Source organism: Muntiacus reevesi, chromosome X (genome assembly GCF_963930625.1).
Source record: "Muntiacus reevesi chromosome X, mMunRee1.1, whole genome shotgun sequence".
Lineage (NCBI taxonomy): Eukaryota > Metazoa > Chordata > Mammalia > Artiodactyla > Cervidae > Muntiacus > Muntiacus reevesi.
Genome location: NC_089271.1, coordinates 37,593,076 through 37,619,565, shown reverse-complemented (window position 1 = coordinate 37,619,565; position 26,490 = coordinate 37,593,076). Strand labels below are relative to the sequence as shown.

At 40.3% G+C, this 26,490-nt stretch overlaps 1 protein-coding gene across 2 annotated transcripts; it reads right to left on the bottom strand.

Annotated features, from left to right (window-relative positions):
• Positions 1 to 3,318: 3,318 nt before the first annotated feature.
• Positions 3,319 to 5,656, bottom strand: MID1IP1 (MID1 interacting protein 1). 2 transcript variants are annotated; one of them, XM_065916336.1, is made up of 2 exons: positions 5,358 to 5,656; positions 3,319 to 5,087 (listed from the first exon to the last, which is right to left on the bottom strand). In XM_065916336.1, exon 2 carries the CDS (start codon positions 4,823 to 4,825, stop codon positions 4,277 to 4,279), a length of 549 nt encoding a protein of 182 aa, XP_065772408.1. In that variant the 5' UTR covers positions 4,826 to 5,087; positions 5,358 to 5,656; the 3' UTR covers positions 3,319 to 4,276. The 2 variants fall into 2 exon arrangements, with proteins under 2 accessions (XP_065772408.1, XP_065772407.1); XM_065916335.1 differs by having other exon boundaries at positions 3,319 to 5,084; positions 5,358 to 5,655.
• Between the last annotated feature and the right edge of the window lie 20,834 nt (positions 5,657 to 26,490).

Here is a 26,490-nt window from a genome sequence, read left to right as displayed (position 1 = left end):
CCAAGGAAGGAGCCCTGGTTGCATGAGGCAAAGGCCAAACAGTACTGGCTTCGATACAGAAATAGTTACATTGGTCATGTTGTTGTTTAGTCACTAAGTCATGTCCAACTCTTTTGTGACCCCATGGACTGTAGCCCAAGAGGAAAATCCATGGGATTTTCCAGGCAAGAACGCTGGAGTGGGTTGCCATTTCCTTCTCCAGGGAATCTTTCCAACCCAGGGATCAGACCCAGGGATCGAACCCACGTCTCCTGCATTGGCAGGTGGATTCTTTACCACTGAGCCACCAGGGAAGCCCTTATTGGTCATACACTATCATTATTTCCACCATTTATCAGAAAGTTCTACAAAGTTTTAGATGAACTAACTGGAGGCCTAATGTTTAGAGTAACTCAAGAACACCTCTAAAATTCCTTTAATGATTAAAAAAATTGAACATGGCCTTGAAACAAAAAAAAATTTAATAATTTTAAGTTGAAATTATCTTGCTAATTAAAGCAACTTAGCCTTGATCAGAAACTACAGAAAGTTTGAAATTTTAAAAAGATTAATACTCATTTTAAGAGACCAATCGTTCATATGTTTATAATTTTCATATGTTTCTGATCCAGAATTTTTTCATTTGTTGGGGTGAAAATTACCTTTAGAATTTTAAACAAAACATGCTTTCTGTCAGTTTGTTCAGAATTCTTCAAAATATATCTCACAAGGATTGGTATAAATGTACTTGATGTCCCATAGAAAGATAATTACCTCTGGGGGGGAGGTATATAAAATTTGAGCTCTCAGTCCATTAGGACTGTGTAAAATTTGCAAACATCTGAGACTCACAGAATAAGAGAAGGAGTGGGGTGAGGGGGGGAAGAAGAGGAACTGCCATCTCCCAAAAGATTTTTGTTCAGCAGCTAAAAATGAGGAGGCATATGCAAATGACTTTCATTTTTTAAAACAATTGTTAACAGTAGACTAGTTTTCAAGTTGGTCCAAAGAAGGATAATCCCTGTAGCTGTGACATGCTAACAGTGGGTTCAGGTTCAGAGAAAGATTAAATCAGACCAGACCACTAAGGAACACTGTGTAAATGTAAAACCCCCAAAGCCCCGTGTGAGCAAAGCAGAAAGATGTTTTGAGAGGCAAAAACAGGCCTTCTCAAAGGCTTTGGTGTGAGGTTTTGATGTAGAAAATGCTTATCAAATGTAAATATCTGGAGGGTAATCAATTCCCACCTAAGCTGTTCCTTTTTGCCCAGTCATCTACCCCCTGCCTTCCCTTTAGTCCCAAATTGCTACCGAAATGGGCACTAGTAGACAACCTTGATCTCTGAGAGCTCTTTGAAGGAGGGGCCATGCAGTGTTTGCAACTTTTAAAATCTATAAAGTACTTTGAGCTTCCTCAGGAAAGACCTAAAAATATATTCACTTATCACTTGACCCTAGAAGTTAAACACAAATTTAAATGGCTTGAGAAAATTTAACAGGTAAATCTGGTCAAAGGGATTTTATCTTGCATTGTTGCATAAACCAAACTTGAATAGTTATATCAATGGAATAACACTTACTGGGCCTGGGAAACCGTACTGGTCCATGAAAAAAATAAAATCCTCTTTTAACAGTGATCACCACTACTCCTAGGTCAGAACCACTATTTATATATAAAAAATACTCTCCATGAATATTTTCAAAAATAAAGTTAAGAGCTTTATTTATAGTTTAGTTTTCCTATCAACATCTGCCTTTCTGTATTCTGAATACAAGAATGTTCTGAAAACATTTTAACAGCTCATAAAGTTCTTGCTATCCCTTGCCTAAACCATGACGATTTGATTTTAATTCAGTCTCTTCCCTGAGACTTTGAGAAGAGAAAGAGTTTACCTGTGGTTTCATGTATGTAATGGAAATTATGCTTTTCCTTAAAGTGAACATATTGTTCTAAGGTTCATATATTCCTTGAGAAGGGCAAGGAGGGAGATAAAGATGTGAAGCAACATTCAGAGAGCTGGAAAGAAACTGTAGTGCCCTTCTGTAGTGCCTAAAGAAACTTCCAAGCAGCACACATTCCATATACAATCTCCTTTCATTCTCGCTACAACTCCATGAAATAAATCTTGCATTATTATTATGTCTAATTTCAAATGTGGCAACAAGCTTGGAGAGTTAAATACGATAACAAGAGTACTTGAACACACAAATTCCTGGCTCCAAGTCTTGGTATTTCTACCACTTGGCTCTCGTAGTTTCCTTTTTTTGTATTTTTTGCTTGCACTTTGATATTTTCAAGGGGATACAAGGTTAAGAGGCCATATACCTTCCTTCTGGTGCTGCCTAGCTTATCTTTATGTATTAACCATTAACTTTCTCTGGCAACACAGGAACCAGCCTTGACACTTCCCCATTTTTTCACGGCTGCTAAAAACTGATAATAGGCTTGAGCTACCCACAGCACGAAAAAACTTGCTTTTTTTTTAACTTCAAAGTTACATGTATTTTAAATTCAAGCTCTGTGAGCTTAGAGAATGTCTCATGACTCCCAAGATCGAAAACTGAAGTTGATCTAATACTTATGCCCGCCTAAAAAATCATGAAATATAAAACACAGAGCATTGTTTCACCTATTCCACCATCCCAGAAGAGCAGCATAATGGCATGTAAGTGTTCGGAAGGGCCCTGCTGCAGTCTTGCTGAGATCTGCTGTCCACAGCCACAGACTGACTCCCTGGAAAACTGGAAGCATTGCTGGACACGGCTTCACAAAGCTTAGCACTTCACTGGGAATAGTCCAAGAGGCCACAGCGAGTGTTATAAAACATTTAAGTCTCTTCTAAGATTAACATAGAAGACTGGTAAATGCAAGACCTGAAAGGTGTGTGCACTAGTATTAGCTAGTGTTTTTCTTCCAATTTTTACCTCTCAGTAGCCAAGTGAAATTTCTGCCTTTAAGATAAGTGACTAGGTAATGCATAATGTGTGCTTGAGCCTCTAGAAAAATTCAAAATGTTACCTAAGCACTCTGATAAGCTAGTCAAGTTGGTTGAAAACTCTAATATATGTACCTTCCCATAAATACTCTGAGTATTTATGAACTTTTTGTTGAGACTTACCTTGGTATTGAATTAGAAAGAAAAAGCTTGGAAGTAAATCTTGTTGGTAGCTTCCTCCCAAACAAAGCTGAATACTTACAAAGGTGATTATCTACCACTTTGAAATACCAGAGAAAAATAAAAAAATAAATAAATAAAATTAGCTTTTGCTAAAAAAAAAAAAGTTTATTTTTATTTAATGACTAAGCCATTAGATTAGAAAGCAACAAACTTTTGTCAAGTTTCGTTAACACATTTGCTTTTTTTTATTTTTTAGAATATAGTCTACATCTGGATTAAAAAAGTTTTAAATAAATTTAAGACATATAACAACAGTGGAACCCTTCATCATTCTATGTACAACATGGATAGAATGTCAGTTGGTTCCATCTTGGGTAAGTCCACTTTCTCATAACAATGTTATTATTTTCACCAAGTGGCAAGCTTCCTACAAGCTGGCACCGTGCCAGCTTACACATACTGGGGTGGGGGTGGTGTGAAAAGGGATGGGATAGAGGTGCCACAGGACAACTATACAGTGTAACAGAAAATCATTAATAAACTAGTACCGGTTACCGACACAGTGCTGTTTGTGCGCCTATCACAATGGAATCGCCGAAGTTTCAGAGCAAGGAGGAGATTCGAAATACTTAGGACGGGGCCACTGTTACAGGAAAACTGATGCAACCTTAGCAACACTGCTGCCTCCACCAGCCCAACGGCAGGGCGGCGGGAGGCTGCGCAACCGCCCCGCCTTCCCCAGCGCCCAGCTCCGGGCAGCGCTCCCAAGTGTGGCAACCCAGCGCCGCGCCCCGGAATGGCCTATTCTCGGCCCTTCTCCTCCGGAAAGAAAAGAAACTCCAGGAAAGGCACAGACTGAATGCAGGGCGTCAACTCAGGCCCATTCCCACCAAAGTAGAACACAGCCCCCTCATTCCCCCACCTCCGCCCGACCCCGCCGGGGGAGAGAAGGAAGTCCTTGAGCACTATCCCACCTCTTTGGCCACCACTTTCCTCTCTGCTCTCGCCAAAGAAGCCCCTTCCTCCATGCTGCCCTGCTGCGCCCCCAGCATGTACGCAGCCCCCAACTTTGCAGTCCGCCCATCGCGCCCTAGAGCCAGAAAGAAAATAGCTTTAAGGAAAGAGAGAGGGTGAGAGATGGGACCAGGAAGGGTGCGGGACAGCCGCGGGCGCCCCGCCTCAGTGCCCCCAATTGCTGAAGCCGATCTCCTGCTTGTATCTGTTAGTGAGGATGTTGGCTTTGCGCGTGAGTTTGGAGAGCACGGTGTGAAGCCCTCGCAGGTGGTAGTGGAACTGCTGCTCCAGGTCCTCCTCGCCGGCGTCCGCGCCCTCCAGGTTGCTCAGGTCCACCAGGATGTCCTTGGACTTCCAGGCGCTCCCCTCCTCGCTCCCCGCCGCCGGCGGCTGGTGTAGGACCCCCCACTCGATGTCGTTGCGGATGGACTTGAGCAGCACGTAGTGGCTGTACATGTCCCGGGAGGGCGCGAAAAAGCTGCCATTGGCGCTGCCCGGGCTGGGGGCCGGGGGCGTGCGCTCCTCCAGGCAGCCGCCGCTGCCGCCTACCTCCACGCCGACGTCGTTGTCCAGCTCGGGCTCGGCCAGCGGCACGTCGCGCAGCAGACTGGGCACCATCACCGTCTGGTCCATGTTGTTCACCGCGCCGATGAAGCGATTCATGGCGTTAAAGAGCGAGTGCTTCTGGTTGTAGGTGTCGCAAATTTGCATCATGGTGGCCGCGTGGGCGCCGAAGCACAGGGACGCAGGGGTACGGGATGGCCGGCTTGGGCGAGGGGCTGCCCGCCTTCACGCGCTCTGTGAGGCCCGCGCCGGGAGCCTGGCTACTGCCGGTGCGGCGGGATTCCCGGCTCCTCCTCCGCCTTCTCCAACTCGTCTCGATCGCAGCCCGGCCCTGCGGGATGCGCGACTTCTGGCTTTGGCGTCCGGAAGCTCGCGATATCAGCTCGTGGTCCCTGGGTCGAACCCTTGCCTGCTTGGAAGACGGGGACGAAAGAGAAGATTATTCGCCCAGCTAGGGTGCCCGGTACCCCCGCCTGCGCGCACCGCCCCTCCCCCCATCCCCCCGGTTACTGCTTCTCTGGGACGGCGCCCGGGTGGCTCGCAGCAATCAGGCGGTCCCACCTCCTAGCGCGCCCTGTGCCCCCGAGAGAAAGAAGGTGGACTCCCCACTCCCGTCTCCCTCCGCAAAGCCGGAGTCCAAGCACCCCCGAAGACCGGGCAGAAATGAGGAGGGGGCACGCACTTCCTCCGGCGCCTCGAGATCCCCTGCTGCTGGGTAGCTCAGTGTTCCCGCTCCCGGCAGCTGCTGCCTGCGGCTGCTGCGGCGGTCAGTGGCCGAACTGTGTCTGCGGGCGGTGGTGGTGGCGTGGGCCCCCTACCCATCCCAGGTGCTCAATTTATAGAGCCCTGGAAAGGTGTTGCCGACGCTCAGGGCCACCCCTTGTGTCTCCTCCTCCCGCCTCCCCGGCAGCGCCGAGATAAAAGGCCCAAGCTGAGGATGACCGGGAGTAACACTCTCTGGGCCCTTTCTACAGCGGGGGCGGAGCGTGCTGGGCCAGCCCCGCCTCTCGCCTGATACCCGGGCGGAGGGCGGGCGCCGTGGCAGGGCAGGGCAGAGGAGAGATGGAGCAGCCAGCCGCACCCGCCAGCGCTGAGTGCAGAGCAGGCCAGTGTGGGGGGGGGAGGGGAGGTCAGGCGCTGTGTGGGTAAAGGAGGGGCCGGCGTCCCCTCCGGCCAGTGGGCGGGCAAGAGTGCGGGGGATGGGTGGGTCTTGCTCATGTTCCGGGGGTGGGAAGACCGAATTGCTGGTCGTAAAGTGAGGCCCCCCCAACCCCGCATCTATGCTGGCAGTGGCCCGGAAACTACCAATCCGGTTTATTAATAGCCGTAGGGGAAAAGGGACCCGCAGTAGCAGCAACTCCATCCCGAGACTCTTACGTAAGAAGGGTGAAAGAAGGGTGACGGGGCATGCCGACAGCACGTGGACGCTTGGTGCTCCCGCCATGGCCCTGGCCTTGGCCTACTTCGGGGGCGGGGAGATGAGCCTCAGAGGCTTTTGCCTACCTCCTGGCTGGGTCTTTCACAATATTTCCAGTAACATCCGTTGCCAAGGGATGAAGAGCGACCCATCCTTGTATCTGCACAGCCTTCCAGGAGATCAGATGTGGCGATGGGAAGTAGCCAAATTCCTGACTTTTGCCCAAATCCCGCTACTCAGAGATCCGTGGCCTTTTGACTGCCAAAAGGCCAGGAGAGAGTGACAGTAGGTAGGGTTGTGCCGGGTGTCTTTCATCATTTAACAGAAAAGTGGGGGAGGTGTCCAGTATTTTTTTTTTAGGAAGGGAGTTTGAAATGTTCCTTTCCAAAAATAGTTCTTAAAACGCAAGGTCATTCAATAGGGCCTAGAACTATGTACCAAATTGCTGGATTTAACTTTTCAGTCTTGCACCTTAAATTTCAGTTTGAGACTCCAAACCACAGCCCGTTTTCAGTTTTGTTTTTCCCATTTCAATTGCCATGCCATGTCCTTCATCCAACAGTGTTCTCCAACAGTCCTACAGATAATCCAAGAAGACTCAAGTTTCTAATTTTTAATCTCTTTTCTCTAAAACCTTTTAAGGGTGCTTTTAGTACTGCTTTTTCACAAGACAAAAGTGCCAAAAGGGAGAAGCACAAAATAAGTTTATTTTTTCCCCTTTCACTTTAATAATCTATATTTAATTTTTTCCCACAGCAAACCATCTTGCTAATTGTCTTTTGAATGAAAATCTGACTTGGTGCTACAAGGGTGGGACAGAGGAGACAGAACCCAGCCCTGGGAGCCCCCCTCCCAGGGCTTATTAGTTCTGCCAGACCATAGCCCTAGTTTTTAATCTGTAAAACTGGAATCATGTTACCAGCTCAACCTATCAGGGTCTTTGGGAGAATCAGTGAAAGAAAAAGGTAGACCAAAGAAGCATTATGTAAATTTCAAGCATTAAAATAATCTCATCCTCTGTTTACACATGTGGAAACTTACAAACTCTTCCAGCCCCAATTTCCTCCTCAATAAAATGGAGCTTCTCCCATGGACTGTGCCAAATTTTGGTTAATGGTGAATAAGATAATAGATATAAAAATTATTATGTAAACTGTTAAGTATAAAGGTGAAATTGTACTTAGTATAGGATCTTTTCATAGTCTAAAGGTTTTTACATGAAGGGTCAGAAACCTTAAACATGTGAAAATGGTTCATGATGATTCACAGACCCTTCCACACTGCCCCCAATGCTTAGGCAACTGGCGAGTACGAAATACTCCAGCTTGAATTTAAGCCGTTATGCACAATGACAGACAAAAACATTGCAACAAGAAATCTCAAAAAACAAAAAGACACACATCCAGTTTTCAATAACTGATTATCTACAAATTAAAACGCATTTTGTCCCCTATGACAGACCGGCTTGATATTTTAAGTACATATGCCTCTGGATGAAAATTTAGTATTCAGATTTGAGTTACTAAATGCTGGAATCCTGGCTCTTTTCTTCCCGGTTTCAGCAAAGTGTGATAATAACTCTCAGAAAACGGAAATTCAAGTGATCTAGCAAAGGAATCCCAGCAAAACCCCTCCCAGCTTGAGAGAAAGCCCCTAAAGCCTTCTTTTCGGTCTCCACTCCCCACTCTGAGCTGTTTCCTTCCTTCTGGGGTTGAGGTCACACTCCATCCCCCCAGTTTCTTGACTCCTTTTCTTTCACATTTCTTAAACACTGTAAGAGAAAGATGGCTCTTGCACCTGCCTGCAAAACTTCCCAAACCGGGCCTTCTCGGTCCCCCCGGGGACAGAACAAGAACTCACGCCCACAGGGGTAACTCCGGAACGGAAAGGTCGGGATCCAGAGCTCCCGGCCCTTGGAATCACCCCACCACCGCCCCTCCGGCTTCAGCCAATCAGGTGCTGTCAGGAAGTATTATGCAAATAACCCTTCGTGCCCTAGCCAGTCAGGAGAGACGGCCCCCTCCCTCCAGCATCCTCTTTCACCCCAGCCGCGCCGAACTGGCGGCGGCGTCCCTGGCAACCGGAGCGCCGCCAATTTTCCCCTGCACAGAGGCCAAAAAAAACACATTAAAATGGTTCCTTGTGGTCACCTGGGAGGGGAGCGGATGGGCCTGGCCAGGCCAGAGGCGAACAGCCTCTCCGTTGCCTCAGGCACTTTACCAGTTGCAATCTGGAACAGGCTGGAGATACTGAACAACCTGCCCAGGCCTTATTTTGCCTCTGGAAAACAGAAGTCATCTAGTGAGCAGACAACTTTTGAGTACTTTTTGCAGGCTGGCAGGCTCAAGGCCTCTGGTCTCTGCTTCCTCCCAAATACGCTAAATTTTCTGTAAAAGCTTCGTCTGGAATCTGGCGCCCACCCGACTTCTTGATCCACAGCTCCAACTCTGAAGCTTAATTCAGGTTCTTAATTCCCACGTTTACCTTCTTCAGCAACCAGAAAGTCACATTTTGCTGGTCTATCTCCCAATAAATGTTCACAAATGCCCCTTTCTGTGTCCTTTGGATAGTTTGGGGAAAGATGGCATTTCAAGTAAACAGAAATTTATAAACAAATGCAATAAACTGGTCAACAACAGTAAACTGGTCAAAGAAGACAGATTGGAGAAAGAAGAGATTTGGCCTAGAGTTGATATGAAGGTGGTATCCTTGTAAAGCTAGAAACCAGCTCAGCTCAAGAAAGTGGAGACTCTAGGTTACTATGAGGCAGAATGTAGAAGGAACCACTTTATGCTAAGTGTCCTAGAAAGATGATAATAAGACTGTCTTGTTTAAGGCCATGTAGTCCAACCATTCACTTGTGCTGAAATTGCTCACAACATCTCCACCAAGTGGTCACCCTGGCCCACATTCTTGTAATTTCCATCTTCTAGGTTAGTTCTCCTGTCTTGGAGCAGCCCTCCAGGAAGCCATGGAGGACTGTCAGGTATTTGAAGGTAGATAGGGTCTCCAATTCACTATTCTTCAAGCCAGCTATTCCAAGTTCCTGCAGCAGTTCTTCATGGTCTCTCTGGAGTTGCTCATCCATCCTGGCCACCGTCTTTGGAAGTAGCTCCACTTTGCTTGTAAGTGTGGCACCTGGAATTAATTCAAGCACCATCTTTTTTAGGGAAAAATGGAATGGCATGGCCACCCATTTAACTTTAAATGGTAGCTTTTCTAGATCATATTTATTGCCCACAAGTACTTGGAACTTAGACATGTTAACACATTTAAACATCACAACAACTCTGAGAAAAAAAGTAAGGATCACAGAATTTGAGTGGCCAAAGTAGCAGAACTGGGATTTGACCTAGTTTGCTGGTGCCAGAACCAATGTTTCTTCCACTACCCAACAAACATCTATTTCTTTACAATGCCACCTACCATTTAAATGGACTTCTTTTAGCTGCTACATCCATATGTAGCTGATTAACAAAATTCTGTGTATCCCGTTTTGTTTTTTTTTAATTGAAGTATAGTTGATTTAAAACGTGCTAGTTTCAGGTGGACAGCAAAGTGATTCAGTTCTTTTTCAGATTCTTTTCCCTTCTAGGTTATTACAAAATACTGAGTATAGTTCCCTGTTTTCTACAGTAGGCCCTCATTGATTATCTGTTTTATATACAGTATTGTGTATCTGTTAATCCCAACTTCCTAATTTATCCCTCCTCCGTCCTTTCCCTTTTGATAACATTGTTTTCTATGTCTGTGGGTCTATTTCTGTTTTGTTAATAAGTTCATTTGTATCATTTGTTTTTTAGATTCCACATGTAAGTGATATCATAAGATATTTGTCTTTCTCTGGCTAACTTTCAGTTCATTCAGTCGCTCAGTCGTGTCCGACTCTTTGTGACCCCATGAATCGCAGCACACCAGGCCTCCCTGTCCACCACCAACTCCCGGAGTGTACCCAAATCCATGTCCATCAAGTCGGTGATGCCATCCAGCCATCTCATCCTCTGTCGTCCCCTTCTCCTCCTGCCCCCAATCCTTCCCAGCATTAGGGTCTTTTCCAATGAGTCAACTCTTCGCATGAGGTGGCCTTTAGTATAATAATCTCTGGATCCATCCATGTTGCTGCAAATGGCATTATTTCATTCTTTTTTATGGCTTTTACACACACACACACACACACACACACACACATACTGCATCTTCTTTATCCATCTGTTGATGGATGTTTAGGTTTTTTCCATGCCTTGGCTATTGTAAGTAGTGCTGCAATGAATATTGGGGTGCATGTATCTTTTCAAATTATGGTTTTCTCCAGATATATGCCCAGGAAGGGTATTGCTAGATCATATGGCAGCTCTATTTTTAGTTTTTTGAGAAACCTCCATACTATACTTAATAGTGGCTGTACCAGTTTACATTCCCACTAACAGTGTAGGAGGGTTCCTTTCTCCCCACACTCTCCAGAATTTATTCTTTGTAGACTTTTTGATGATGGCCATTCTGATAAGTGTGAGGTGATACTTCATTGTAGTTTTGATTTCTCTAATAGTTAGTGATATTGAGCATCTTTTCATGTGCCTATTAGCCATCTATATGTCTCCTTTGGAGAAATGTCTATTTAGATCTTCTACCCATTTTTTGATGTTGAGCTATATGAGCTATTTATGTAGTTTGGAAATTAATCCCCTGTTGGTTTCATCATTTACAAATGTTATTTGTCATTCTATAGGTTGTCTTTTCATTTAATGATTTCCTTTGCTGTGCAAAAGCTTTTAAGTTTAATTAGGTCCCATTGTTTTTATTTCCATTACTCTAGGATACAGATCCAAAAAGATCTTGCTGCGATCTGTGTCAAAGAGTGTTCTGCCTATGTTTTCATCTAAGAGTTTTGTAATATGTGGTCTTACATTAGGTCTTTAATCCGTTTTGAGTTTATTTTTGTATACGGTGTTAGAGAATGTTATAATGTGTTTGGATCTTACCCATATGCTTGATAACTATACTTTATATTGATCCAAGTTATTGATAATTTACAGGGAACACTTGCTGGACAAAGCGCAAAGTACTTTGGAACACTTGGAAAGTTTCTTCAGCTTGATATCAACCCATTAATTAGCATCTTTAAATAATTAATTAATTAGCACGTTTTGGCATATGTTGTTCAGCCAGCTATGAATCATGTTAATTGTACAATCATCTATCCTCTATTTTTCTTCTTGACCACAGAATATTATGAGAGGCCCTGCTAAGTGCCTTGCTAGAGTTCCAAATTAATGGCCAGTTTTTCTTTTATGGAATTGGGAAGTTGGGTATTTTTGTCATCTGCCATGGAGGAACCACTGTCACATGATACGAAAATGCAGAAATGGCATCATAATATTCTGAGTTAAATTTGTAAGTGGGTGGTATTAATCTCAGTGTAATTTTCATCATAGGAAACACCCTCATGAAGATTTAGTTGGGAAAAGATAAGAAGATGCTAAAATCTGGGGACATGGCAGTAGTGAGTCTGCTGGCCTCCAACCTTGATCTTGCAGATTCTGGCATGTCCGAATATATTGTGGTTAGCACTTTGTCCCAATCTTATTCTTAAGAAACCTTTTAAGACTTGAATCCAGGAGGAGTAGAGCAAAGGAAAAACTGAGACTACTAAAGACTACCTTTTATTGTTCTTAGTATTTCTGCATCTTTGGGAATTTTAAACCATGTGGAAAATGAGGCACTTAATTTGCATGTGGTAAATAAGAAAATTGATGTGTGAATTCTATAATTTTTTATAATTCACCATATATTTTTTTTTATCAATTTATAGGTTTGCTTACCTACCATATAGGCTTTTCTCCATCTGATTATCCCTAGATCTCTTAGAAACCTAAGACTTTCTTACACCATCAACATAGAAGGGACAATGGAAGTGGTCTTCCTTTCCTCTCTTCTGTTTGTGTCAATTTGCTTAGTTTGAATTCTTAAATTCAAAGTTTACAATTTATAGCACTAAAGTAACATTGAGAGAGAAGATATAATTATCAATATTTCGTATGTTCAAGTCCTAACCTGAGTCATATATATGTGTATATATATGTTATACTTAATTGTTTTTATATAACATTTTTATACAGGCTTATATATACAACCCATTTAATTGAAGCTACAATGTCATTAATGCAATACTATCTGATACAAAACTTTGATAGTTCTATGCCATAATTTCCTCTTTTAACTCTAACAATAAAGGAAATTGGACCAAGACAAGATGCACTAGAGATGAGGGGAATCCATCTACATCATATTAGGTCCAGGTAGAGTATTTAGGCTAGTCTCATAATTATGAGCTGGAAGAAGAGTAGTATGGCAAACTAAAACAAACAAACAAACAAAAAAAGATAGTATGTGGAAGATATAAGTCTGGAAGTAAGTACAACACATAGACCCTTCCAGCTCTAGAAGACCTTAGTAAGAATATGAAAAACAGTAAACCATTAGGAAAATTTTAAAAAGGAAATGGCAGAGCAAAGGAACAAAATTTATACACCTCCCCTCAAAGGCAAACAAACTAGTAGAAAGTTAATAAATATACTATAAACAAAGTAGTCATGACAAAAAGTTAAATTACTGGCATAGAGAGAGGGTTTAGATAATCACAGAGAATTAATAAAGAAAATAGAGAGGAAATGTTGGATATAGAAACAAAAACAACATGATATAAACCTAATTGACATCACTGAGGTAGAGATTTCAACAATCAAAATTAGAAAAAATAATACAGACATGATATAGGAAACTTTACAAACATGTTCCTCTGCAGATTTAATAAGCACACTGTATACCAGGTTAAATTATTCAGAAAAGCTGACATTGAAAAACAAGCTAATTATATTTTTCAACTTCAAGGAAGAAGAAAAAAGTCTTCAAGTATCCAAGCAGGAATAGAAGTCGTCAAAAAGATGGTGGTTACAGGAGAGGATAGAATCAAACCAGCTTTACAGAAACATTCAATGACAGGAGACAGTAAGAAATGTAACTCAAGAATATGATATTACTCAAGTGAAAACAATACTCAGACATTCTCAAATGTGAACTCAAAGCTTTTCTTGAAAAAGAATACTCAGTGATAAAATTCTGCCAACAAAAAAAAAGCAATCAAAATAAATAACTCAGGAATAGAAAACTCTGATGAAGAGATTCATGGTGAACTTGAACCCACTGAAATATAGAAATAAGATTAACCAGTGAGGGTACTATGATTTCAGAACAGAATAAATATTTTAAATACTGACAGCGTAAAACTAATGCTAGCAACAAAATTGGTAGATGAGGGAATAAAGGGTGGCAGAGCTTTCATCATAAAAACAGGTCTATCAATGAATCTAAAACCAAATTGTGCCATTTAAAAGATGAAGACACCAACATCTTAGTAATTTTCAAGATATTTTTTCTTGATTTATAGGAATCTTTTTGCTGTTGCTTAATCGCTAAGTTGCGTCTGACTCTTTTGTGACTCCATGGACTGTAGCCCCGCCAGGTTCCTCTGTCCATGAGATTTTTCCCTTGCAAAAATACTGGTGTGGGTTGCCATTTCCTTCTCCAGGGGATCCTCCCCACCCAGGCATCAAACCCACATCTCTTGCATTGGCAGACAGATTCTTTACCACTGAGCCACCTGGGAAGCCTATAGGAATCTTTTAGGAACCAATATATTCTGTAGCAAGAATCTCTTCTAAAGTTCAATATTTCAGTGTCATCTCACTACTCAAAATTCAAGTAAAATTAATTTTCACATTTCATTTAAAGTAGCATGCACAATAACATTCTATTGCTTCATCTGAGTGCTGGCTGCTAGTAATAGAGGTGTGTTCAATTTGCAGAAATTTATTAAACTGACACATTCAAACTTTTTTCTTCATATATGTTATACTTGAATATATTTTTTGAAATTCTATTAATATAAAAATCTCTAAGAGTGAGAGTGTGTGTGAGAGAGACAACAGTCTGATATAGGGATCTGGTTTGGAATTAAATGCTCTCAGTATTGTTTTGGTAAAAACATTTGTGAACCTAAATATTAAGTGGAAATAAAAAAGCAGTAAGCCCTCTGAACTTTGGGTAAAAACTACTGTTCCTGCTGTCTGCTCCTGTCAACTTGCAATTTAAGAAATCCAGTGTTGGGAGCTTCCAAGCCTTGGTCTTAGAGAGATGATATTCTCTGAGGCAATTCCATTAAAACAGTATTTTTCTATAAACCCCCTAAATACTGTTTCTAAAACTACATTTGTACAGCACATTTATGAATAGGTATCTGCCTCTGTTACACTATTCTATTGTTCACCTGTTAAGATAATTTGAAATATCTGGAAATCTGCTATCTACTATTCTGTTTGTGAAGTCTGCACTTTTTTATCCCTAAAAATAGAAAAGTTCGTGTTAGTGGAGTTCTAAGAGTCTCCTACCCACTCATCTACATCCTGAACCTGGCCAGAAGAATATGTTATTTATCTATAGTATATACAGTCATCACTCATTATCTGTGGGTCTGCTTCCAAGAGCCCCTGCAGATACCAAAATCCTTGGATGCTTGAGTCCCATAGTGGACCCTTAGTATCTGAGGTTTTGTATCTTCAGATTCAACCAACAGCACATTATGTGGTGCTATAGTATTTACTATTGAAAACAATCCACATATAAGTGGACCCTGGCAGTTCAAACACACATTGTTAAAGGGTCAACTGTATACTGTTTACCATGCTACTGTGTAAAGATTATGCTGGCCACTTTGGCCTGCAGAGATTGGGCTCTAGATCAACATTGGTCCTGGGTAATCCAAAATTCAACTGGGACACATAATCAATTTCCTTTTTTTCTAAATGGTTTCACAATTAGTAGAAATTTGGAAATTAATTCATGTGTACACACCATTAATAAGAGACTTTGTCATAATTATCATTGTTATAATTGTCATTTTGTTTCTGGAAGAATATTAGACAGGGAAATGATCTCTGTCTTTAAGACATAGAATGTCTTGTGTAATTTCATTTTGTGCCAAGTGGGTGATTACCTTGGCTGAAAGTAGAAAGTGTTTGTTTGTGGCATAGAGTTCAGTCAGCAATATTAACCAAAAATGTTTATTTTTGGCTACATGGTGTCTTTAGAAATGACTTCTTTGGTTTCTGTTGGAGGGGCTCAAACATCATTCCAATCCTGATTTAAACTATAAGTGGAAATGCTGAGGTAATTCACATAGTAATTAGATTTTGGGTTTTAGAAAGAACAACTTTCATTTACTTAACAAAATGTCTGTAAGAGAAAAAATTGAACAGAGTTGTTATGTATGAAAACTTATCTCTCTCATTTAGTCTCCTTCACTAGCAGATTAACTGAATCATTGGAATCATTGTGCTTTGGATTCAGAATCCAGAATATTCCAAATTGAAGATTCTTCAGAATCTATGAAATATTAAATTAAGAAATTCTAGTGTGAGTTTAAGGTTTGTTCATTCCCTCCTATTTTTTTTTTTCATTTAATTTGACTCCACATTCAGTTTTGTTAGATTCAGATTGAAGCAAACTGATGTCCCTAAGAATGGCCAGTTCAGCTGCTTCTATAAATGTCATTCTTCACCTACTCTAGGGACTAGACCTTCTGTATATTCAACCAGTTGATTCAAATACTTCGCATTTCTTTGTGCCATTTGTGTAATTCCTCCAAGGCTAGAAAATAGAGTGCTTGGGTTATTACCACCTAATGTTATATTTACTCAAAATTCTACTTTTTATTGATTCAAGCATAAGATATTAATTTGCCCTTCTTCTAGAACAAAACCCTTGACCTGTCTTCCAGAGTCTGCTCACCTTGTTTCCCCTCCTCCCCCCACTCCTGCTCATCCTCCTCCCTCTTCTTCTCTCTCTCCCCAGCAAACGGACAGAAATTAAAATGGGAGGAATGCTTAATAAGAGTATGATATACTCCCAAGTCTTGCACTATTTTGGAATCTTGTAATCCATTCAACAAAACAAGATGTGCATGGAGGTCAAGTTCACCCACAAGATACTATATAAAATGGTATAATAAATTAACCAAACAAAAAATTAAACCCACCACACAATGCAAAGTGATTATTTCCAAAATTATGACTGCATTCTTATTAAGGCCATAGAAATGTCCATGTAAATTTGTGATATAATACCAAAATTAGGTAGAAACAAGTTTTTCTAACAAACATTGTATTTACTTGAGAGGGTGGGGGGTGTCAGATCACATAGTGTAATGAAAAGAGGAAAGCTTCTGGAGTCAGACCTGTCCCTGTCTCCCACCCCACAACCCCCAGGTGTAAATCACTTCTCTGCCACGTCCTAGCTTGTGGGCTCAGAGAAGACACATACCCTCCATAAGTCTCAGTTTCCTCACCAAGAGTTAATGAAAAGATTAAAGGTGAAGTATGCACCTTATAGAAGCATATGGTAGGTAATAAATATGTCACCTGGCTATGATATATATATATATATATATATATATTTTACAGTATATTGTATTAGTCTATATCATGAGGCTGTATATGAGGACTGTGAATGACAGTAAATACCTGTACTTTCTTGTAGCTCATCTATCTTTTGTAATGTGAAGCATTTTGGGAAGTCTTAGACCTCTTCCACTTGCAAATTTGGGGATTACATGATGCCTTTTTTTCTTTTCTCCTCCCTCTTTCCTTCTCTCCCCTCTCTCTCTTTTCAGCTCTCTCACTATGCTCTCTCAGCACACATTCTTAAAACAATTCACAAATTCCTAATTGTACATAATGTGAATATTGACAACACTCGTGATTTAAATCTCTCAAACTTATTTAGCCAAGAAAGGAAACATTTGAAGAAGCAGGAATTTAGAGAGAAGTCATAAATGAAAGAAGGAGAGGAAGTTAGCCATGTGAATAGCTGGGGGGAAAGCAGGTCAGACAGGGGAAACAGCCAGTGCAAAGGTCTTGAGGCAAAGATGTGCTTGAAACAGTCAAGGAATGACAAAGAAGCTGGTGTGGCAGTAGCAGATAGAGTAAAGGGGAGAGTATTGGGTGATGAAATTCAAAAGGCGATGGGGTCAGATCACAGAGGGATTTGTAAGCTATTTTAAAGACTCACTCTTACTGGAGGAAGAAGTGTCACTGGAATGTTTTGAGCAAAAGCATGACATGATTTGATTTACATATAAAAAGAACCTTCTGTTATTCTCCGGGTTGAGAATAATCTCCAGAGGAGCAAGAGTGGAAGCTAGATGAGCAATCAGAAGACCATTGAAATCATCCAGGAGAGAGATGAAAGTGGCTTAGACAAAGATGGCAGTGGTGATAAGTGGTTGTGTTCTAGGTACATTTAAAAAGTTGAGCCAGTAAAATCTGCTGATGGATTGCATTTAGGTGTCAGAGAAAAAGAAGATAATCAAGGAAGACAGGTTTTTGATCTAGGCAACCAAAAAGAGCTAACACTGAAATGGGAAAGGCTGCTGGCAGAGCATGTTTGAGTGAGAAGATCAAGAATCCAATTTTAAACATGTTAATTTCAAGATACCTATTATACATCAAACAGGGACTCTGCATAGGTGGTCACATATCAGTGTTGAATCATAGCAAGTGCTGTCCCAGATTTTTATTTTCGTAAGAGTGCAGTGGATCCAAAAGGTTTTGATGATAAAAAAGACATCCACCACCAACAGCAAATATCCCTGACCCCTTCACCAGCCACACCATCTCTTTTGTCCCCTGCACAAGCTGCCTTCCCCAGAGTTGTCTAAGCATCTCTGTCACCCCGTCTTCACTCCTCAACCCACTCCACTCTGGCTTCTAGTGCTGTCACTCTATAGATATTGTTTTCTCTGACCCATCTAGTCACTGTCCATAGTGCAGATCAAGTTTTCAGTTCTCCTGCTACTTGATGTTGTCAATACTTGACACTGCCGACCAATGACATCCTCGTTAGGATGTGCTCTTTCCTTACTTTCCAAGTTTTTCTCCTTTCTCTCTTGCTTAGCCTCCATTGCTAGTTTATCCTTCTCTTCCCAGTCTTTAAATGTTGGAATTCATAAAGATTCCCTCTTAGACCCTCTTTTCCCCTTGTTCTTTAGCCCTGGGCAGTGTCATCCATTCATGGTGTCAAATATCATCCATATGTGTTTGACACCAAAATATGTGTCTCAAAACAAAACAAAACAAAACAAAAATATGTGTCTCTAGGAATTTCCGGAGCGGTCCACTGGTTAAGACTTTGCCTTCCAATGGAGGGGGTGCAAGTTTGATTCCTGGTCAGGGATCTAAGATCCTATATGCCTTGGGGCCAAAAAAAAAATGAAGCATAAAACAGAAGCAATACTGTAACACATGTGAGTGTGAGTGGCAGCTCATATGTAACACCCTATGAGTGGTAGCGGCTTCTTACAGTTCTTCTCTGTGCCTTACCTCAGTTTTGCCTTTTTGTCCTTTCAGCCCTCCACCACCTATATAATTAAATCCCAATATTAAAACCTCTCTATTGAAATACTTAGGGCAGTTTCTGTTTTCTCAAATGGGCCCTTACTGATACAACAACTTTGGTTATGAGTCTATTTGGGGTTTTTTCATCTTTTCTTAAGTCATTTTCAATACTTTTTATCTCCCTAGAGAATTATCCATGTTATCAGCAGAGTTGTGTCAAACATTTTCTTCTAGTTCTTTCAAAATCCTCTGCTTTTATGATAATAAACCTAATCTCATTCATAGATTTTTTTTTTATTCATTCTCATATTCTTCCTTATTTTCTCATTTAGGGCATTTTAGGTTTTTGTCCCCTTTCTGAAGAAACAACTGCATTTGATTGATTTGTGAATTCTGTCATTTTTTATAATTCACTATATTTTTTATCTTATGAATGTATTTTCCTGCTTTTATCAGCTGTTTTCCTGTTTTTAAAAACATTAAGTTGGCTATTTAATTCATTTGTTTTCATCTTTCCTATCTAGTAATGAAACTGTTTAAGTGTATGGATTTTTCTTTGATTCCTACTTTATAGTGAGTATAGTATAGTGAAGTTGCTCAGTCGTGTCTGACTCTGTGCGACCCCATGGACTGTAGCCTACCAGGATCCTCAGTCCATGGGATTCTCCAGGCAAGAATACTGGATTGGGTTGCCGTTTCCTTCTCCAGGGGATCTTCCTGACCCAGGGATCGAACCCAGGTCTCCCGCATTGTAGGCAGACCCTTTACCATCTGAGCCACCAGGGAAGCCCTTCTTTAGATAGACTCTGTTTGTGGCTTTGATATCTTCTTTGGCCCAAAAGTTACTTGAGATTTTTTTTAAAGTGAAATTTGTTCAGTCATGTCCGACTCTTTGCAACCCCGTGGACTACACAGTTCACGGATTTCTCCAGGCCAGAATACTGGAGTGGGTAGCCTTTCCCTTCTCCAGGGGATCTTCTCAACCCAGGGATCGAACCCAGGTCTCCAGCATTGCAGGCAGATTCTTTACCAGCTGACCCACAGGGGAAGCCCTAAATTCTATATAATTAAGTTATTTTAGTTTCTATACTTGTTATTAACTTAAGTTTCATTATTTGGGGTCAACAAATATAATCTCCATTAATGTACTTGGGTGGACTTATTGAAGTTTTCTTTGCTTATGCCTTATTCCTTCAATTCTAATATAAACTTTAATTTTACTGCTCTTTTTATTGATTCTAAGACATTTTAATATTTATGAAATGTGACATCTTACCAACAATGAATGGTATCTTGCAGTTACCTATTGGTAATGTTTTTACTTTCTTAGTGAAACATAAAATAGTATTAGATTTTACAGACTGATGACATCTTAAATTTAATGAATATATTTTGTTTAAATCACTCTAAAATTGTAACATGCCTCAAAATCTCTATGAAAAGAAATTTGACAGCTATTAGGTTTTTTCCCTACAGCTATTACTGAATCATTGGTGTATCTTATTGTTGATGAAATCTTACAATGAAAGACAAAGTCTTATAGTTCTATGGATACATGAAAAAAAAAAAGAAAGTACTACCTCTTTTCAGGGTATAAAGTTCAATATATATCTATTTAATCAATTATCTTAATTATGTTATTAAATCCTTAGGAAAATCTTACTTAGATTTTGATGATAGTGGTACATGAGGAGTTGGTATACTCAATCTGTTGTACTGCAGAGTAAGTCAAAGTTTCCAATTTTTGGACTTGTTTATTTCTCATTGTAGTTCCTTCAGGATTTAAATGTATGCATGTTGAATATACATTATTTGTTGCACAAATAAATGTTAGTTCATTATTTGAATCGTACCTTTTATCATTAAAAATTGATTCTCTTTGTCATTTTAATGTGTTTTTAAAAATTCAACCTTACAGGATATTAATTTTGGTGACCAATTTTTCATTTTGGTTCCATTTGCCTGATGTTTTTGCCCATTGTTTTCATTTAAATCTCTGTATATTGAATGTTTTTGTAGTAATTGAATTTTACCAGCTTCCCCAGTCCTTGGTTTTTTAATTTCAATTCATCTCTTGGTTGACTTGATTTTGTCATCAGGTGATTTTTTTTCCCAATAAGAGCTTGTGGGTGCAATATTCTCTGAGTTTTTGTATGTTTTAAAATACCTTTCTTTTTTTATATCTGGACAACAGACTGATTATAACATTATGGGGTCTCACTCCCTGCCCCAGAACTCTGAGCATTGCTGTGGAGAAGTTTGAAGTCTCTCTGATTATATTCTAGCTTTTTTCATGGATGCCCATTAGATTCGAGGGCTTCCCTGGTGGCTCAAATGGTAAAGAATCCGCTGGCAATGTAGGAGACCCTGGTTTGATCCTGGCATCGGGAAGATCCCCCGGAGAAGGAAATGGCAACCTGTTCCAGTATCCTTGCCTGGGAAATCCCATGGACAGAGGAGCCTGGTGGGCTACAGTCCATGGGGTCGCAAGAGTCAGACACGACAGAGTGATTAACACACATGTAAGATTCTATGTATTCACTGAGGTTCAGTAACTTTACTTGTATATGTCTCACTGTTTGCTATTCTATATCACCTTTTCCCTTGAATTTAGTATACACTCAATCCACAGATTCATGTCTTCTTTAATTTCAAATGAATTTCCTTTAATTTTATCACTGAATATTTTTTCTCCTCTAGGTTTTCTATCCTTTTCTTCTGGTGCTTATCAGTATTCTTTTGTCTCCATTTCATAGCTGTCACTTTTTTTCCCTATTTAGTTTCATTTATTTCCCCTTTTTCAATTCAAATTGGACAGTTTGTTTTCAGGCATCTCCATATTGCTTTCTTCTGATATCAGTAACATCTATTCTACATTGTGTCTTTCAAATGTGATTGCAATCTGAAATACTTCATTAAAAGAAAAATTTTTTTAAATCATGGTGAATATGTCAATATTTGATAAAATTGGGTTGGAGGTACATGAGAAATCCAAATCAAAACCACAGCGAGGTACCATCTCATGCTGGTCAGAATGGCTGCCATCAAAATGTCCACAAACCAGAGATGGTGTGGAAAAAAGGGAATCCTCTTACACTGTTGGTGGGAATGCAAACTAGTACAGCTATGGAGAACAGTGTGGAGATTCCTTAAAAAATTGGAAATAGAACTGCCATACAATCCAGCAATCCCACTGCTGGGCATACACACCGATGAAACCAGAACTGAAAGAGACATGTGTACCCCAATGTTCATTGCAGCACTGCTTACAATAACTAGGACATGGAAGTAACCTAGATGCCATTGACAGATGAATGGATAAGAAAGCTGTAATACATATACACAATGGAATATTACTCAGCAATTAAAAAGAACACATTTGAGTCAGTTCTAATGAGGTGATGAAACTGGAGCCTATTATACAGGGTGAAGTCCGTCAGAAAAAAACACCAATACAGTATATTAACACATACGTATGGAATTTAGAAAGATGGTAATGATGACCCTGTATGCAAGACAGCAAAAGAGACAAAGATGTAAAGAATAGACTTTTGGACTCTGTGGGGGGAGGCGAGGGTGGGATGATTTGAGAGAATAGCATTGAAACATGTATATTACCATATGTGAAATAGAGGACCAGTCCAAGTTCGATGCATGAAATAGGGCACTCAAAGCCGGTGCTCTGGGACAACCCAGAGGGATGGGATGGGGAGGGAGGTGGGAGGGGGGTTCGGGCTATATATGTGTCCACATATACACCTGTGGCTGATTCATGTCGATGTATGGCAAAAACCACAACAATATTGTAATTAGCCTCCAATTAAAATTAATTAATTAATTCTAGAAAACAGACTTTTTAAGAGCAGTTTTAGGTTCACAGCAAAATTGAAAGGAAAGTGTAGAGATTTCTCATATTTTCCCTGCCTCTAGACACCCATTGTCTCCTCCACTCTCAGCATCCTTCACCAGAGTGGTACATTTGTTACAATCAATGACAATACATTGACCAAAGTTCATAGTTTACATTACAAATATAGTTGTTATTTCTATAATTGTTTTTGTTATTATTCATATTTCCTGAGTCCTGCCAGTATATTATATTTCTTACTCAGGACCTTATCATCCCTTACTATCTCTTCCTTGAGCCCCTTTCCTTTTCCTCTTTAAAGACATGTAACTTTTTAAAAGACATTTTTTTGGAATATATTTTATTTACAGTGTTGTACCACCTGAAACAGTGTACAGCAAAGTCAATCAGTTATACATATACACATGTCCACTCTCCTTTTAGATTCTTTTCCCATATAGGCAATTACACACTGTACTATAAGGTAGGTCCTTATTTGTTACCTGTTTTATATATAGTATTGTGGAGATGTCAACCCGTCTCCCAATTTGTCCCTCCCTGCCATACCCCATGGTCACCGTAAGTTTGTTTTTAGTATCTGTGACTCTACTTCTGTTTTGTTAATAAGTTCATTTTTACTCTTTTTTTAGATTCCACATATAAGCAATATCATATATTTTTCTTTCTCTATCTGACTTGTTTCATTCATTATGACAGTCTCTAGGTCCATCCATGTTGCTGCAAATGACACTATTTGTTCTTTTTTATGGCTGAGTAATGTTCCATTGGGAGAAGGCAATGGCACCCCACTCCAGTACTCTTGCCTGGAAAATCCCATGGATGGAGGAGCCTGGTAGGCTGCAGTCCATGGGGTGGCGGAGAGTCAGACACAACTGAGCGACTTCACTTTCACTTTTCACTTTCATGCATTGGAGAAGGAAAGGGCAACCCACTCCAGTGTTCTTGCCTGGAGAATCCCAGGGACGGGGGAGCCTGGTGGGCTGCCATCTATGGGGTCGCACAGAGTCGGACACGACTGAAGCGACTTGGCAGCAGCCGCAGCAGCAATGTTCCATTGTATATGTGTACCACATATTCTTTATTTATTCCTCTGTCAATGAACATTTAAGCTGCTTCCATATCTTGGCTATTGTAAATAGTGCTTCAGTGAAAATTTGGGTGCATGCATCTTTTTGAATTATGGTTTTCTTTGGGCATGTACCTAGGAGTGAATTGCTGGGTCATATGGTAGTTCTATTTTTAGTTTTTTAAGGAGCCACCATACTGTTCTCCATAGTGGCTGTACCAATTTACATTGCCACCAACAGTATAGGAGGGTTTCCTTTTCTCCGCACCCTCTCCAGCATTTATTGTTTGTAAATTTTTTTGATGATGACCATTCCGACCAATGTGAGGTAATACCTCCTTGTAACTAAACATGTAAATTATTTATAATTATACATTTCTTCTTAATTGAAAACAGTTGCATTTTTCCAGTTGCGTGTTTTTTACTTCTTTACCTCTCTCCTAACTTCCCATTGAACTCATCAATAAATCACTCTGGCTGAAAGTTCAACATATCTCCAGGATATGATTTTATGCCCCCTTGCAGCTAGGCAAGGTGAGGTCTGGCCAATGACACAAAAGATGAAATTTCTCAGTGGCTCTCAGATAAAACTTTTTAAAAGAAAACAGACCATACTGACATCTGCCTTTCACCTTTTTCTATTTGCCCTTCCTCCCTTCTTACCATTGGAATAGCAGCTTCCTGCCTCAGATGCAGCATCCATTTGTCACCGTAAGGAAGATAACCATATATGCCTATAATAAAGCATGACTCTGTAAGAAAGGTGTGTGGTCAGTGTTATGATATGTGCAGGTGAGCACCATCTTGAATGATGAACACCATGGATGGAGTATATGTTAGTTTCCTGTGGCTGCCATCACAAAGTAGCACAGGCTTGGTGGTTTAAAACAGAAATCTATTCTTTCACCGTCTTAGTGATCAGAAGTCCAAAATCAAGGTGTCAGCAAGGTTGTTTTCTTCTGGACATTCTGATGGAGAATCTGTTCCAGGATTTTTTTGTGGTGTCTACCAGCTGCCAGGAATTCTTGGCTCGTATGTGCATTACTTTGATCTCTGCTTCTTCATGTGGCCTTCCTCTGTTTCTCTGTATTGTCCTTTGCTGTCTCTAATACACACACCAGTCTTTAGATTTAAAGTCCATCCTAATCCAGGATGACATTATCTTACAGATCCTTATCTTAATTATAAAGACCTTTATTCCAAATAAGGCCATATCCTGAGATACAGAGTGGATATATATTGATGAGGGGTACTATCTAACTCACTACATGTGTGTGTGTGTGTGTGTGTGTGTGTGTATGTGTAGATGGGATAATATACATGTATTTTTTGTTTTAGAGCAGTCCTTTCATTTATGAATTTATTTCTTTATATTTTACTTTTTGCTTAATTCTCCCTTTTTCTCTTCTGACATTAAACTTCATCATACTGATAATCCATAAATCAGGTTAGCCTATTGTAAATACTTTTATTTTATTCACAGAGATCTAATCCTATGCAAACACAATGTGTATACACAGATAAATGCACACACACACAGTATTGGTCAACTAATCTGCATAATGAACTACCCCAAAACTCAGTAATTCAATATGGCAGCTACAAAATATTGTAGTTCATAGCTCATGAGATTGGGATTTGGTTCCTCCTGGGTAGGTTCGCTCATACATCTCAGAATCAGCTAGGGACTCTAGGTTCGGTTTGCCTGGCTTTTATCTTTGCTAGAGTTGCTCTGATTCAAGGATCCCTCATCATCCTCCTAGAATCAGTGAGCTCACCCAGGAATATCCTTCCCATAGAGATAGGAGAAATATAGGCAGGCAAGTTCAGTCACCCAGGCACTTTTTCAAGCATCTGCTTGTGTCACATCAGCAAACATCCCTTTGGCTTATGTCATAATCAGTGGACAGGGAAATCTGTTTCATCTCTTTTTTTTTTTTTTAGGTTTTGGGGTTTAAAAATTTTTTTTAACTTATTTATTTTTTAATTGAAGGATAATGACCTTACAGAATTTTGTTGTTTTCTGCCAAACATAAGCATGAATCAGCCACAGGTATACATATGTATTTCATCTCTTGATGGAAGAAATGGTGAAGTTATATGGCAAGGGCATGCGTACAGGAAGGAGCACAAAATTGGAACCATGATGCTATCTATCTTACACACAGATATGGTAAACAAACATACATGCCTTCATCTGGTGAGTGTTTGCTTTACAAATGATGTTGTTGTTTACTTGCTAAATCTTGTCTGACTCTTTGCAACCGCATGGACTGTGGTCCGCCAGGCTCCTCTGTCCATTGAATTCTCCAGGCAAGAATACTGGAATGGGGTGCCATTTCCCCGCCCCAAAGGTCAAAACCATGTCTCCTGCATTGGCAGGTGGATTTTTTACCGCTGAGCTACCAGGAAGGCCCTTACAAACATAGGTTTACACTAACTTGTTTGCATCTTTCTTTTCTCAATGATGCTCATGGAAATACCTCCAAGTCATTTTCCTTTCTCTGATTCAATTTTTTTGGCTGCATCCCATGAGCAGTTTGTGGGATTTTTGTTCCCCAACCAGGGATCAAACCCATGTCCCCTGAAGTGGAAGTGTGGAGTCCTAACTACTGGACTACCAGAGAAGTCTCTCTGATTCAATTTTTAAATGCTGCATATTATTCCACTTTGTAGATGTACTATAATTATTTAACCATTTCTCTCCCGATGGATATTCAATTTGTTTCCTTTTTTCTGGTTATTCATTTTGAATGATACAGAAAAAAAGTCTCTTCTGGGTAAAAGGTTATTTCTATTGCTAATTTTAACAGAAATTTCCAGGTTACTTTTTAAATAAAGCTGCAGTGCTTCAGTTTAATCAACAATTTATGTCATTCTTCCCTACATTACCCCTAAGAAGTGGGGGCATTGCTCTTTATTAATCTTTACCACTTTGTTGTATATAAAATGACTACTGCTTCATTTTTCTGTTCTCTAACTGGTTATGAATTTGAGCATCTTTTCATATGATTTCAC